The sequence below is a fragment of the Protobothrops mucrosquamatus genome, unplaced genomic scaffold (assembly GCF_001527695.2).
Source record: "Protobothrops mucrosquamatus isolate PMUCROS unplaced genomic scaffold, P.Mucros_1.0 scaffold593, whole genome shotgun sequence".
NCBI lineage: Eukaryota > Metazoa > Chordata > Lepidosauria > Squamata > Viperidae > Protobothrops > Protobothrops mucrosquamatus.
The window spans coordinates 599,243-611,838 of record NW_015386892.1 but is presented as its reverse complement, the minus strand read 5'-3'; the positions used below and the strand labels follow the sequence as shown (position 1 = coordinate 611,838).

The 12,596-nt window shown below is 46.5% G+C and overlaps 1 protein-coding gene across 2 annotated transcripts in view; it reads left to right on the top strand.

Moving 5' to 3' along the window:
* CIT (citron rho-interacting serine/threonine kinase) overlaps positions 1 to 12,596 on the top strand; it is a 70,722-nt gene that overhangs the window by 41,671 nt on the left and 16,455 nt on the right. For both annotated transcript variants that reach the window (XM_015817473.1, XM_015817472.1), the window contains 8 exons: positions 1,102 to 1,155; positions 6,502 to 6,699; positions 7,818 to 8,011; positions 8,690 to 8,825; positions 9,807 to 9,911; positions 10,637 to 10,777; positions 10,903 to 11,010; positions 12,349 to 12,511. In XM_015817473.1, coding sequence (XP_015672959.1) covers positions 1,102 to 1,155; positions 6,502 to 6,699; positions 7,818 to 8,011; positions 8,690 to 8,825; positions 9,807 to 9,911; positions 10,637 to 10,777; positions 10,903 to 11,010; positions 12,349 to 12,511 — 1,099 coding nt within the window. The remainder of the gene's footprint in view (positions 1 to 1,101; positions 1,156 to 6,501; positions 6,700 to 7,817; positions 8,012 to 8,689; positions 8,826 to 9,806; positions 9,912 to 10,636; positions 10,778 to 10,902; positions 11,011 to 12,348; positions 12,512 to 12,596) is intronic.

Here is a 12,596-nt window from a genome sequence, read left to right as displayed (position 1 = left end):
TTTCTTCAAACATCCTTCCACACCCTTGGAAGCTTTGGAAGAACTTCCTTTTAATCCAATCGTTCCAAAAAATCGGTTGACTTAGCAGTAAAATCATACACAAACAGGAACCGTGTTCCCTCCTGTTTCCATCTTGTGCTTCAGCTATTTTTTATCTTCATATTTGGGGGACATGAGGAGAGGGACATGACCTTGTCTCAGCCCCCTGCAGCTGGTGGGGGCAAAGAAGTAGTTGGTCCTTTTTTTTTTAAATTTGCTGAAAGAATTTTGCTTTCTTGAATACCTTGGATTTAGGACTAGATTAGAGTTAGATTGTTTGTGGGAACAGAACAACTCTAGGCTAATGACTTGCTTAACTCTGCCCTCCCGGCTCAGCTTGCTCTTCTGCAAGGATCTTTGGATAGGCAAGCATATAACTTGATTATTTCACAGCACCCATCTTCAGTTTTATGTGTGGCCTTTGCCACCCTGTCATGGATGTGAGTGAAGTCCCCACGGGTGTTTTTTCCAAAGGCAACTGGACTTTCTTGGTTTTTTTTCCCTTGGAAGTTGTTTTGCTTCTCATCCAAGAAGCTGCTTCAGTCTGGCCCGAATGGTGGAGAATGGAAGGATTTATATTCCTGGCAATCTTCTGGTCATTAACACAGAATCACTCATTAGCAACAGTCAATCGTTGATGACCGTCTATCTGCAAGGAGTATAAATCCTTCCATCCTACACCATCCAGGCAGAACTGAAGAAGCTTCTTGGATGAGAAGCAAAATGTCTTCAAGGGAACAAAACCAAGAAAGTCCAGTTGCCTTTAGAAGAAGCCTCTTTGGGACAACCAGGACCTGGAAGATGGAGCATCTCCATAGACATTTAGATACGATTGAAGCTTTAGCTTCCAGGTGTAGAAGATGCCTGAGGCCGATAACTCTGTTGTTGTTGTTTTTTGTTTTTTTGTTGTTTTTTTGCCCAGCTAGGAGTAACAACCTGCAGGATCTGCCCTCTCTAAACTTTGCTTGCTGGTAGATAGTTCTACAGTTCATGTAGCAACAGCTGTTGGATGCTGCCTCTAATGTGTGCAAACATTGATGATCAACTTCTTACCTCCTTTAGGCACATAGAGATGAAATCCAGCGTAAATTTGAAGCCCTTCGTAATAGCTGCACAGTGAGTATTCAACCAAGATCATTCAATTCTTTTGAAATCAGAGGATGAGGAAGGAAACCGTCCACCTTTCTTTGTGTCTGCTCCTTGAAAGGCAAAGACTTAAGGAGTCTTTGGCTTTCCCCGAGTTAGCAGAACCACGATCGATCTGGATTCTTACTTTACAATCTCCAGGAAATCTCCTCTCTGGAGGTTTGAAGCCGAACTGAAATCGGGCATTGGCTATTTCAAAAACCTCGAGAAACAATTGCAAAAATAAAATAAAATAAAAAATAAATCTCATTTCAGTGCAGCTAATAAGAATGGTTTAGCAGCTGCAACAAATGATGGGGTATTTGACACTTCCAGACGGTGGGAAGGACCTTGTGTGACTTGACTCTTCCACAACGCTTGGGCATCCAGCCAGCCCCGTTGTCTCTTTAAGATGAGGCTCCCTCACCCTGCAGATTCTCTGGGAGCACCACCTTCCATCCTTCTCTAGGAAGGAGCATTGCGCGCCATCGCTTTTGAATCGCGACCCAAATGTGCATCTGCTGCAAGCTGGGCAATTGCTGCATGCACGGCTGCATCTCCTTTTCCTTGCCGCAGGTTCCCCTTGGATGAAAAAACAAACAAACACCAGGCCCCCCCCTAAGTTCCTCTCCCTCCCTCCCCCTCCCTCCCCCCCAAATCATGCATGCAAATGCTCACCTCCAGTTTCCTTTTGCTCCCATCGGCATCTTGAGCGAGCCTCTTGCATTCCCTCAGCGCTCTCGCAGGCTGCAACCTGCATGCGGGCCGGCGCATGCGAGATCACGCACGCGAAAACGAACGCAGGGCCTCAAAAGGAACATGTTGCAACGAGCCCCTTCCGGGCAAGGGAATCCGACGTTCAAAATGCGTGTCGGTCGTGTTTTGCTTTGATTTGTATGGACAGATGAGTTCGGGCAGATTTTGAAGTGGGTGAGAAAAACGCAAGGGGGGAAAAAATATATATGCATGTGATTTTAAACAAGCGTTCAGCGTACTTCCCAAAACCATGACGTGTCCTTTGGTGGCGTTAAGAACCGATAATGTTCCAATTCCTTCTTCCTGGAGAAGTCGTTCCTCTTCCTCCTTGCTGTTTTTACTTCTTAAAAGTAAGTATCTGGAAAAGAATGAGGCCTCTCCTTTGAGCACCAGGAATTCATTGCAAAGGTTTGGCCTTCCCAAACCGCTGCCAGCCTGTGCACAAATCACAATCCGTTCTTGAAGTTTACAAACACTTAGCAAGTGTTTGAGATGGTGTAGGTTCTCCTGCTTTAGCAGGGGGCTGGACTAGAAGACCTCCAAGATCCCCTCCAACTCTGTTCTGTTCTATTCCTTTTCACTCCACTCCACTCCTAATTCTATTCTATTCCATTTTCTAATTCTATTCTATTCCACTCCACTCCACTTCTAATATTCTATTCCATTTTCTAATTCTATTCTATTCCATTCCATTCCACTTCTTCCCTTCCCTTCCCTTCCCAAAAGCTGCTGTCATTCCTTCTCATAGTCTTTCAGCAGGATTAAGTTTATTGCCAATTGCTTCCCCAACAAGTTACTGCTTAAAATTTTGACTGGGAACAAGTCTCTGTTTCTACACAGGCTCTGTAATTCCCAATTTTAACTCCACTGCCCTAGTTTGCTTCGGCTGAGCATATGCTTATTTGGCAGTGGGGGGGAGGAAGTTAAGGATGCAGCCCTCCCCACACCCTGCAAATCAGTTGTGCGGCTTTCTGATGTGATGTTAAGTGGGGCAACGGCTTTAAACAGGGCCCTTCATGTTTCTGTACCTAGGGGGCAGGTTTTTTAAAACTCCAGCCCAGACCTTGTGCCTCTTTCTTTAGTATATTAATAGCTGGGCTGCAAACTTGCTGCTAAATTCAGAAATAGCTTGGAGGAGGATGTAAGACACGCAAGGAAGTAGATCCGGGGAAGTAAAATATCCATTACGGCACCTCATTGACCCAACCGTGAACGTTTTCTGGTGTGCCTTTGACCTTGGCGCTTTTTTCGTTGGAAGCACTGGTCTGCTTCGGTGCCCTTAACCCAAAACGGCGTTTGCTTTCCTAGGATAATGTGAAGATAGCCTTCTAATTAGAGCCTGGCTGCCCTATTGCTGCAACTGAAACCTCGGTGCCTCAACCGTATGAATTTTGGTCCTCCTGCTGATATTTCTTGACAGAGAACAGGAGGTAGAGGCGCCTGCTGTTATTCTTAGCCGAAATATTATGCTAAACAGGGGAGCCAAGGGTATTTATGGCTTGTACGGATGCTGGAACATGATTCATGAAAAGATGGTTGTGTCGTGTGTATATATATATATATAGAATAAGCATCTTGCATTAGATCTCTTCTATCCCCTCCTCAAATAAGTACAGCCCACCTGCTGAGATCAAGGAAAATAAAGTTTCTTTTTTTTCCCTTTTTTTTGCAAGAGGTTCTCCTTCTTCCTATACCCTCATCCCTTCCCCTCTGCCTGCCTGCCTGTTTCTCCTCCTCCTCCTCCTCCTTCTCCTGAATTCATTTCAGAAATACCGCAGCCTCTTAAATCTTTTACACCTCCCCACCAGGGACCGGAGAAGGCATCAGGCAGCACCGCATGAGGTGAATTGGAAAAAGGCCCTCATCCTTCAGGCTTTGTTTTTTTTAATTTTTTTTATTTTTTATTTTTCCTTCCAGCACTTCGAATAGCCGACAGAACGGTTCATGGGGTACAGCCAGCCAAGATTTCTGTCGCTAAGCGAGGCATCGGTTAAGCGAGGTTTCTTCCCTTTTTTATGGAGCCTGCTTGCCACAGCCGTTAGGCGAATCCCTACGGTTGTTAAATTGTGAAAGTGAACCGGCTTCCTCCACTGACTTTGCTAGTCGGAGGTTGGCAAAAGGGGAATCACGCGATTCCCCGGGGACGCTGCCACCGTCATAAATACCAGTCAGTTGCATTTTGATCTCTTGACCGCAGGGAGATGCTGCAATGCTTATAAGTGTGGGAAATGGTCCTAAGTCACTTTTTTCAGTGCCCTTGTAACTTTGAACAGTCACTAAACGAAACAGTTGTACCTGTAGGTCATAGAAGATGCATCAAGGCAAAAAAAAAAATTATTACCTAGCAGTTTAACACTTGCTGGATTAATCGGCTATCAATTCTGCCTGGTCTATGGTTTTACCTCCGGTCGCCTGCAACCAATTTGCTTCCGAAGCTCATCAAAACGATGATAATATATATTCCTGTTTTTTTTCTCTCTGGCCCTTGCTCTTCAGAGGCCCATGTGCATCTGAAAATATAAGAGGGACCGTTTTATTTGTAATGGCTAAAGAACTGCTGATTGGTCTATCTGCCTATCCGGGTTACCAAGGTAACCTCGAGTGTTGTACTAAAATTTTATAACTAACATGTAGCATGGGGGGGGGGGGAACCCTACTTTCTTATTCCTCGCATCCGCTGTCTTCCTTTACTAGCAAATTGAAATTTTGAATGTGTCGGGTGTTATATTTCTTTGCAAACTTTATTCATTTCCGACCAATATGAGAAGCTGCTCATAGTGTTTAGTCAAACCTGGACCCTTGCAGAAAAGGATATGCGTCGATGGATATAAACAAGGACTGGAAAAAAATGATAGCCACAAGGCGTTTCTGCGTTAGTCGCATTTCAATTTCATTTTATTTTATTTGTTTATTTCAGAATTGTAATGTCAGTCTGAAAATCGATCCCCAACATCCAGGAGGGAAGAATTTTTTCAGTCTACCCATCTGATAAATTTCAAGATATTGGCATTAACTGTAAATTTGGGAAGAGTGGAGGGGAGAGGGGAATGTCCATAAATGTTGATTTTTTATCTTCTAGAAAGGAAAAAAGAAAAACAGAAACCTCAAGCGGGTACTTTTTCTGTTTCTTAATACTAACCTGAAAAGTTTTTCCCGATGCGTTGAAAACAAAGATTGTTCCTGGAGCAAGGGACCTCTTTGTGGTATCCCATACCCTGCTTTCACAGATCCTTCAGTTCAAATGGATTAGGAAGTTCTCAGAACTTCAAGCTTGAAGGTGGCCACCTTGCTGTTCCCTTGTGGTCTATCTTCATATTTATTCCAACCACCTGTTAGGAGATGCTGTCAGCTTTATATACTTATAAAAGAATGAGAAAGGGTCCATCTCCTCCCCTGTCCCCCTCCCCACGCAGCTGAACCAAAGAAATATAATGGTTTCCAAATATGGGACCCTCTAGATCCAATGCACCGGGAGACGATGCTCTTTAGGTTGACAACATCCGAGCACGGGCCCCACATTGTCAGGATGTTGTTGTTTTTTTAATTAGCTTGATGACATTGGCGTTGATTCCTATTCACAACGCTTTTCTCCTCTGTCAATTCTTCCTCCGTTGCCAGGAAGAAAAGGGAGAAGTTGCCATTGGTTGGGAGTCCCAACTGTGAGTGCAAGTTGTTTGCGCCAGGACAACTTTTGAGAAAGTGGTTTGGTTATTGGGTGACTCAGTCAAGCCTTGCCTGGAAGGTGACTCAATATCCAGTTGAACGTCTCCTTCAAGAGTTGTGGGTTTTGTGCTCCGGAGGTGTGACTTTGTGGAGTCGTTGGCCTCCGTTTTCTGACAGGTCGTCTATCCACGCGGACAGCAGGATTCAAAACATCTGGGGTGGGCGGTCCGAGGGGGTCCATCTTCACCCCCATTCTGCTTTAATGGACACCAGCTTTCTTTCTTTCTTTTCATAAAAGCATCGTTGCCTTGGTCTTCCCTGCCTCTCATTGAACTGCTTATCTTAGCTTTCCCCTGGCAGACACGTTTGACACCCAGGTTTCTAACTGACCAGTGTTCCTGGTGTTCCTCTCTTGTTCAAGTAATTTCAAAGCGATCATCGGCCTCTCTTCAAAGGGCTCTGTGCAAGTCATCAGCGTCCCTCTTAGGGAAGTTAGACTCCGTTGTCCACAGTGAGGATAACACCAGGTTGGGGAAGATAAATCCATTTTTGCTTCTGCTGTCCTTTGAACATCTGCAGATCCGGCAAGACACCCCCCCCCCGCGGGCTGCCAGTTGCTCGTTGCTATTGCAACCCTTCCAACTGAGGTCGTAGGGTGGAAGGTAAACTCTTACGTTGAGCTGCCATCTTACAGCGAGCGATTAAAAGAACAGCAGGTCTTCAACGCGGGCGCGGGGCTGGCCTTTCCACTCTGCAACTCAGCATGTGCCATTTTGCAAGGCTGCATGATAAACTTCCAGAACGCCATTCGATCAAGTTTGGAAGTTGGCTGTCAGAAGGCTCGGCTTACGTTCAGCCTATTTCTTAGATTTTTTTTATTTTCCCATCTCCCCAGCATGTTATTTTTTTTTTATTTAGGTGATTACGGACCTAGAAGAGCAGCTGAACCAGCTGACCGAGGATAACGCTGAGCTGAACAACCAGAATTTCTTCCTGTCCAAGCAGCTGGACGAAGCTTCGGGGGCAAACAACGAGGTGGTTCAGCTGCGAAGTGAGGTTGACCATCTTCGCCGCGAGATAACGGAACGGGAGATGCAGCTCACCAGTCAAAAGCAAGTAAGTTCTCCCAGTTTAAGTCTTCCAAGGCCAGCTATTAGAGACTCTTCTTCAACCAGCAGATTAACTTGCATATACATATTGAAGGCTTGGTCTGAAAGCAGGCAGTCTAAACCACTGCATATAGTTAATTCTTCCCCATTTTTATGACCTTGGAGTCCCTGCCTCAGACTCTTCTAATGCTGTTGTTCTATCTAATATCCATCATCCAGAACTGTGCCATCACATCTGGGTAACAGAAGCAAAAATGAGGGGTCTTGGTGGTCTCTGAGCTTGGTTGTTTTCTTGCAGATGTTTCATTATCCAAATTAGGTAACATCAGTGCTAATAAGGAGTGAGGTTCGTTCTCAGTTTATATTCTAGTGGCTTGTCCTGGGGTGATCTTAGAGCAGGGGTCTTTAAAGTTGGCCCTTTGATGACTTGTGGACTTCAACTCCCAGAATTCCTCACCCAGCATGCCATGCTGGCTGGCAGTCCACAAGTCATCAAAGGGCCAAGTTTGAAGACCCCTGTCTTAGAGATTCTTTGACTGGGCTGTTTGCCCTTGGCTTCTTTGGCAGTCCCTCGACTGGGGTCTTGCTTACTTGATTGTCGGTCTGATGTTAACTTGGAGTTAATCTGTGCTCCTCTGAGTGCTGATTGCTGGTGGAGAAACAAAAAGCTAAGAATTGCTTTGCAGGATTTAATTAAAGAACATAGAATGGATAAAATCTGCTTAGACCATCAAGAGAGATGTTAGAGTTTTGCACCACAAAGTCCTTGTGTGGTCAACGTAGACGCACGGTCCCAAGAAACACCCCTTGGGTAATTCAGACCCAGCCATGTATTGACAAGTCCTCTTCACAGGCATCTAGTTCAGCTTGACTTCAGCCCACTCCGAGTAGACTTCGTTTGGTGTGATTTGTTGTCCTGCTTTGTGGTGTGTGTGTGTGTGTATATATATATTCTGGAACATTGTTCACTATCTTCTTGATTATCCTCGAAGAGGTTCAGTAAATGTTAAGAACCTCTTCATAAGGAATGTAAAGGAGCTTTATTTTAGACCACAATTATGCTCTTGAGCTGAACATCAGGGGACAAAAAAAACAACAACAACTTGGCTGGGGATTTATTTATAGACCATGGAGGCCTTAAAGACCACCTGTACCATGCTGGAGGAGCAAGTGATGGATCTGGAGGCCCTGAACGACGAACTCTTGGAGAAGGAGCGTCAGTGGGAGGCGTGGAGGAGTGTTCTGGGGGATGAGAAGACCCAGTTTGAGTGCCGGGTGCGGGAACTCCAGAGGATGTTGGATACGGAGAAGCAGAGCAGGTAACGAGTTCTCTTCGGCTTGGGTTTTGTGTGCATGTGAAATGGTGAAAAAAAAAAAGAAGGGGGTTGAAAAACAGGTTTTGTACTAAAATCGACGGGAACGTTGAAAGAACAGTGAATTTCAGGCTTCAACAAAGGAGACTCTTCGAAGCTCAGGGTTGAAATGAGGGGACCCTGGTACTCTCTGAGCTTGCTCGTTTTCTTGCAGCAGAATTTTTTTCCCCTGACCCTTTTTCAGGAAGGAAACATGGAGAGTTGACCGTGGAAAGGTTGAAAGAATTTCAGGAAGCTGGGCTGTTCCTGCTTTCTAAACCGGTTTATTCTTGGACTCTTAATTAACAAACATATAGGCTATATACAGAACTTTATGCAAGAGCCTGACGTTGGGAAACAGAGATTGATCATTTGCCAGCAACCCTCTTATACCGCCACCATCTGGCCCTCGTTTTTCTTCCGGATTCTCACTGTGCCAACTTGGTTCTCGCTCAGCAGAGCAGGAGCGGATAAGATGTGTGAAATCTAGGAAGAAGCACTGGATGGTGGCCTTCTGGCCTTCGAAAGAAAGGGCTTGGATGTCTGAAAGCTCCTTTCCTATTGATCCCACCCGTCCTGGGATCCTGGAAGGGAAGCAGACCCCACGAGTGGTGTAAAGCCGGGACTTCATTCCCTTTCATACAGGGTGCGGGCCGACCAGCGTATCACGGAATCCCGCCAAGTGGTGGAGCTCGCCGTGAAAGAACATAAAGCAGAGATCTTGGCTCTCCAGCAAGCATTAAAGGAACAGAAACTCAAAGCTGAGAGTCTGTCCGACAAGGTTGGTCACTTAAAATGCTATACAGATAGTCTTTGACTTACAACAGAGGTCCCCAACCTTTTGGGTACCAGGTTTTTCCACAGATTGGAGAGTGCGTGGTTTTGTGTGCTGCCTGCATCCCACGGATGGGGCTTTGCTTGTTTGTGCGGACCGGTTGTTGGCATGCCGCGGATCAGTACCGGTCCACGGACCAGGGGTTGGGGACCCCTGACTTACAACCTTCCAAGGTCGGTAAAATGAGGACCCAGATTGTTGGGGGCAAATATGCTGACTCTGTAAACTGCTTAGAGGGTTGTAAAGCACCATGAAGCGGCATATAAGTCTAAGTGCTATTGCTTATGTGATAGATAAATAGATAGATAGATAGATAGATAGATAGATAGATAGATAGATAGATAGGTAGGTAGGTAGGTAGGTAGGTAGGTAGATAGGTAGATAGATAGATAGGTAGATAGATAGATAGATAGATAGATAGATAGATAGATAGATAGATAGATAGATAGATAGATAGATAGATAGATAGATAGATAGATAGATAGATGATAGAGACAGATAGACAGACGATAGATAGCTGTGGTGGCGCAGTGGTCAGAATGTGGAATTGCTGGCAAACTCTGCCCACTGCCAAGAGTTCGACCCTGACCATCTCAAGGTTGACTCAACCTTCCCTCCTTCCGAGGTCAGTAAAATGAGGACCCAGATTGTTGTGGGCAAGAGGCTAACTCTGTAAACCGCTTAGAGAGGGGCTGTAAAGCATTGTGAAGAGGTATATAAGTCTAAGCGCTAGCTCTATTGCTATTTTTCAGTGCTGTTGTACCTTTAAATGGTCACTCAATGGATTGTTGTAAGTCAAGGACTGCCTGTACAGAGGTTTAGAAAGGGGGAAGGGAATCGGAGGGCCGAGTAGATTCAGAACGACTGCCAAATGGGGCATTTCACACCTGCGTCCGTTGAACCTGCCCACTTCCCTGTTCTATCCAGCTCAACGACTTGGAGAAGAAGCACGCCATGCTGGAGATGAACGCCCGGAGCTTGCAGCAGAAGCTTGAAACGGAACGCGAACTCAAACAGAGGCTTCTGGAAGAGGTAGTCCCTGCTCCCTAATGGAAGTCTGTGAGCCCTTTCTGGGAGATAGAAACTGGCAAATGTTACAATTTGGGCTTGGTGGCGTAATAGCTGTAGCTCCTTCCCAGCGAGATTGCAGTGGCCAGTTCTGGAAATTTCTGGATCCCAAATCGTTAGAATTCTCAGCAGGGGTCACTGCTTAGACCAGGGGTCTTCAAACTTGGCCCTTGTATGACTTGTGGACTTCAACTCCCAGAATTCCTCAGCCAGGCACGCGTGCCTGGCTGAGGAATTCTGGGAGTTGAAGTCCACAAGTCATACAAGGGCCAAGTTTGAAGGCCCCTGGCTTAGACCATCGAAACTGTTGGCTTTGTTTCCTTCTGAGTAGGTTCCTCCAGATGTTATCTTACAAGCTTGGTTTAAATCAGTGGTTTTCAAATGGGCAACTTTAAGATGTGCAGACTTTAATTCCCTGCTAACTAGGGGATAGAAGTCTGTACATCTTAATGTTGCCGAAGCTGAGAAACATTAGTTTAAATTTTGACATAACCCCAAAATATGGCTTCTTCCTTCCTTCCTTCCTTCCTTCCTTCCTTCCTTCCTTCCTTCCTTCCTTCCTTCCTTCCTTCCTTCCTTCCTTCCTCTTTATCTCCTTCGATTCTTCTTCTTTCTGTCTTTCTCTTAATCCTCCCTCCCTCCCTCTGAATATTTTATAATTGCCATGCTGGGTTTTGTCTCCTTCCCAGCAAGCCAAATTGCAGCAGCAGATGGATTTGCAGAAAAATCACATCTTTCGGCTGACTCAAGGCCTGCAAGAGGCTTTGGACCGGGCGGATCTTTTGAAGACTGAAAGGAGCGACTTGGAATACCAGCTGGAAAATATTCAGGTGAGGGGAAAAGCATGGCCCGCCGGAAAATAATGTTATGGATTTCCCCTTTGCCTGGGGTTATTTGCACACCTGTGGTGATTCCTGGGTCTTTTTTTTCTCCCCAACTTGTTTGTGTTGCAAAGGTCCTCTATTCCCACGAAAAAGTGAAAATGGAAGGCACAATTTCCCAACAAACCAAGCTTATAGACTTCCTGCAAGCAAAGATGGATCAGCCAGCCAAGAAAAAAAAGGTGGGGCAAATAAATGAACACAAAGATTAACTAGGAGGCAGGTGGCTTTCTGTCCGAAATTCTAAGACTGGGAGATGAAGAGGGCTTTTAAGATGCCCCAAACTCCTCCAAGTTCCTTAAGTTCCTCCTTTGGACCCTGTAGTTGTAGTGTGTGTTATTAAAGGACAAAGATGGCCTCCCCCGGGAAAATGTTATAAAGGCAGCGTTAGAGGGTTAATAGCTGGGCATTCAGATCTACGCTGAATCAGCCGGGAAAAGGGCAGATGTTTCCTGTTGTTAAGTGGAAAGGTGTAGCGAAACAATTTCCGCTATAAAATGGAACTATTCGCAACAGTTGGGACCCCTCGGTTTACGGCCCTGAGGTGGCTTTTTTTTATTGGCATCAGACAGCAGTGGGGAGGCAGGAACCGTGGTTAGAAGGCAGCATTGCAGGCTGACTCTGCCCACAGCCAGCAGTTCGATCCTGACGGGCTCAAGGTTGACTCAGCCTTCCCTCCTTCCGAGGTCGGTAAAACGAGGACCCGGATTGTTGAGGGGCAGGAGGCTGACTCTGTAAAACCGCTCCGAGAGGGACGTAAAGCACTGTGAAGGGGCATATAAGTCTTAAGTGCTATTGCTATTCCTTGTGGAGTCTCTTTCTACACAAGGGCAATTTCTGCCCACCCACCGGCTCAGCCAGCCAGCCACCCACCAGGCCGAGGGACTGCCTTCCAATTACTCAAGTTTCACCTGATGGGCAGACACAGCCAAACTCTCTTCCACCCACGAAGCCGCCAAATAAAGCCAAGCTTTATTGCGAGTTTGCTAAGCGCTTTGCTGCCGTGTTTTCCCAGCTAGACAGGGCCAGAAGGCCATCGTCACCCATCAAGTCAAGCTTGGCTAACCATGCCTAGGAAAGTCCACGGGCGCACTGATCCCTTGGCTAGCAGCCTTAGGGCTTACATAATGACAACAGAACCGGAAGGGACCCTGGAGGTCTTGTAGTCCAGCCCCCTGCTCAGGCAGGAGACCCTATGCAGATAGTCCTCAACTTAGAAGGAGGAGGAGGAGAGGAAAAGGACTGGGGGGTCCTTGATGCTCTCCGAGCTGGTTTGCTTGTAGATGTTTTATTACCGTACTAGGGAACATCATCAGTATGCGAAGGGAGTGGGGGGGAGGAGGAGGAAGAGGAGGAGGAGGAAAACTTTGGCTGGCCATTGCCCAGCTCCTCCTCCCTTGGCTGAGACGAGGAGGCCGCCGGACCCTCTGGTCTGCCCTTAGCTAGCCAGCGTCCCCTTCCCCTGGAGGCAACCGTCACCGACTAGGAGTTAGGAGCTGTCTGTGTGTTTCTGTTGCTAGGGCCTGTTTAGTCGACGGAAAGAGGACCCTTCTTTGCCCTCACAGGTTCCTCTGCAGTACAGTGAGCTGAAGGTGGCCTTGGAGAAGGAGAAGGCCCGCTCGGCCGAGCTGGAGGAAGCCCTGCAGAAAACCCGCATTGAGCTCCGATCCGCTCGGGAGGAAGGTAGGGGGGGAACGCTGAAAAGTTGCCGCCAAAGCGGAAGGGGTCTTTTGTTTTTTTCCCTTTGGAGTCCCGAGCGCCCCCCCCC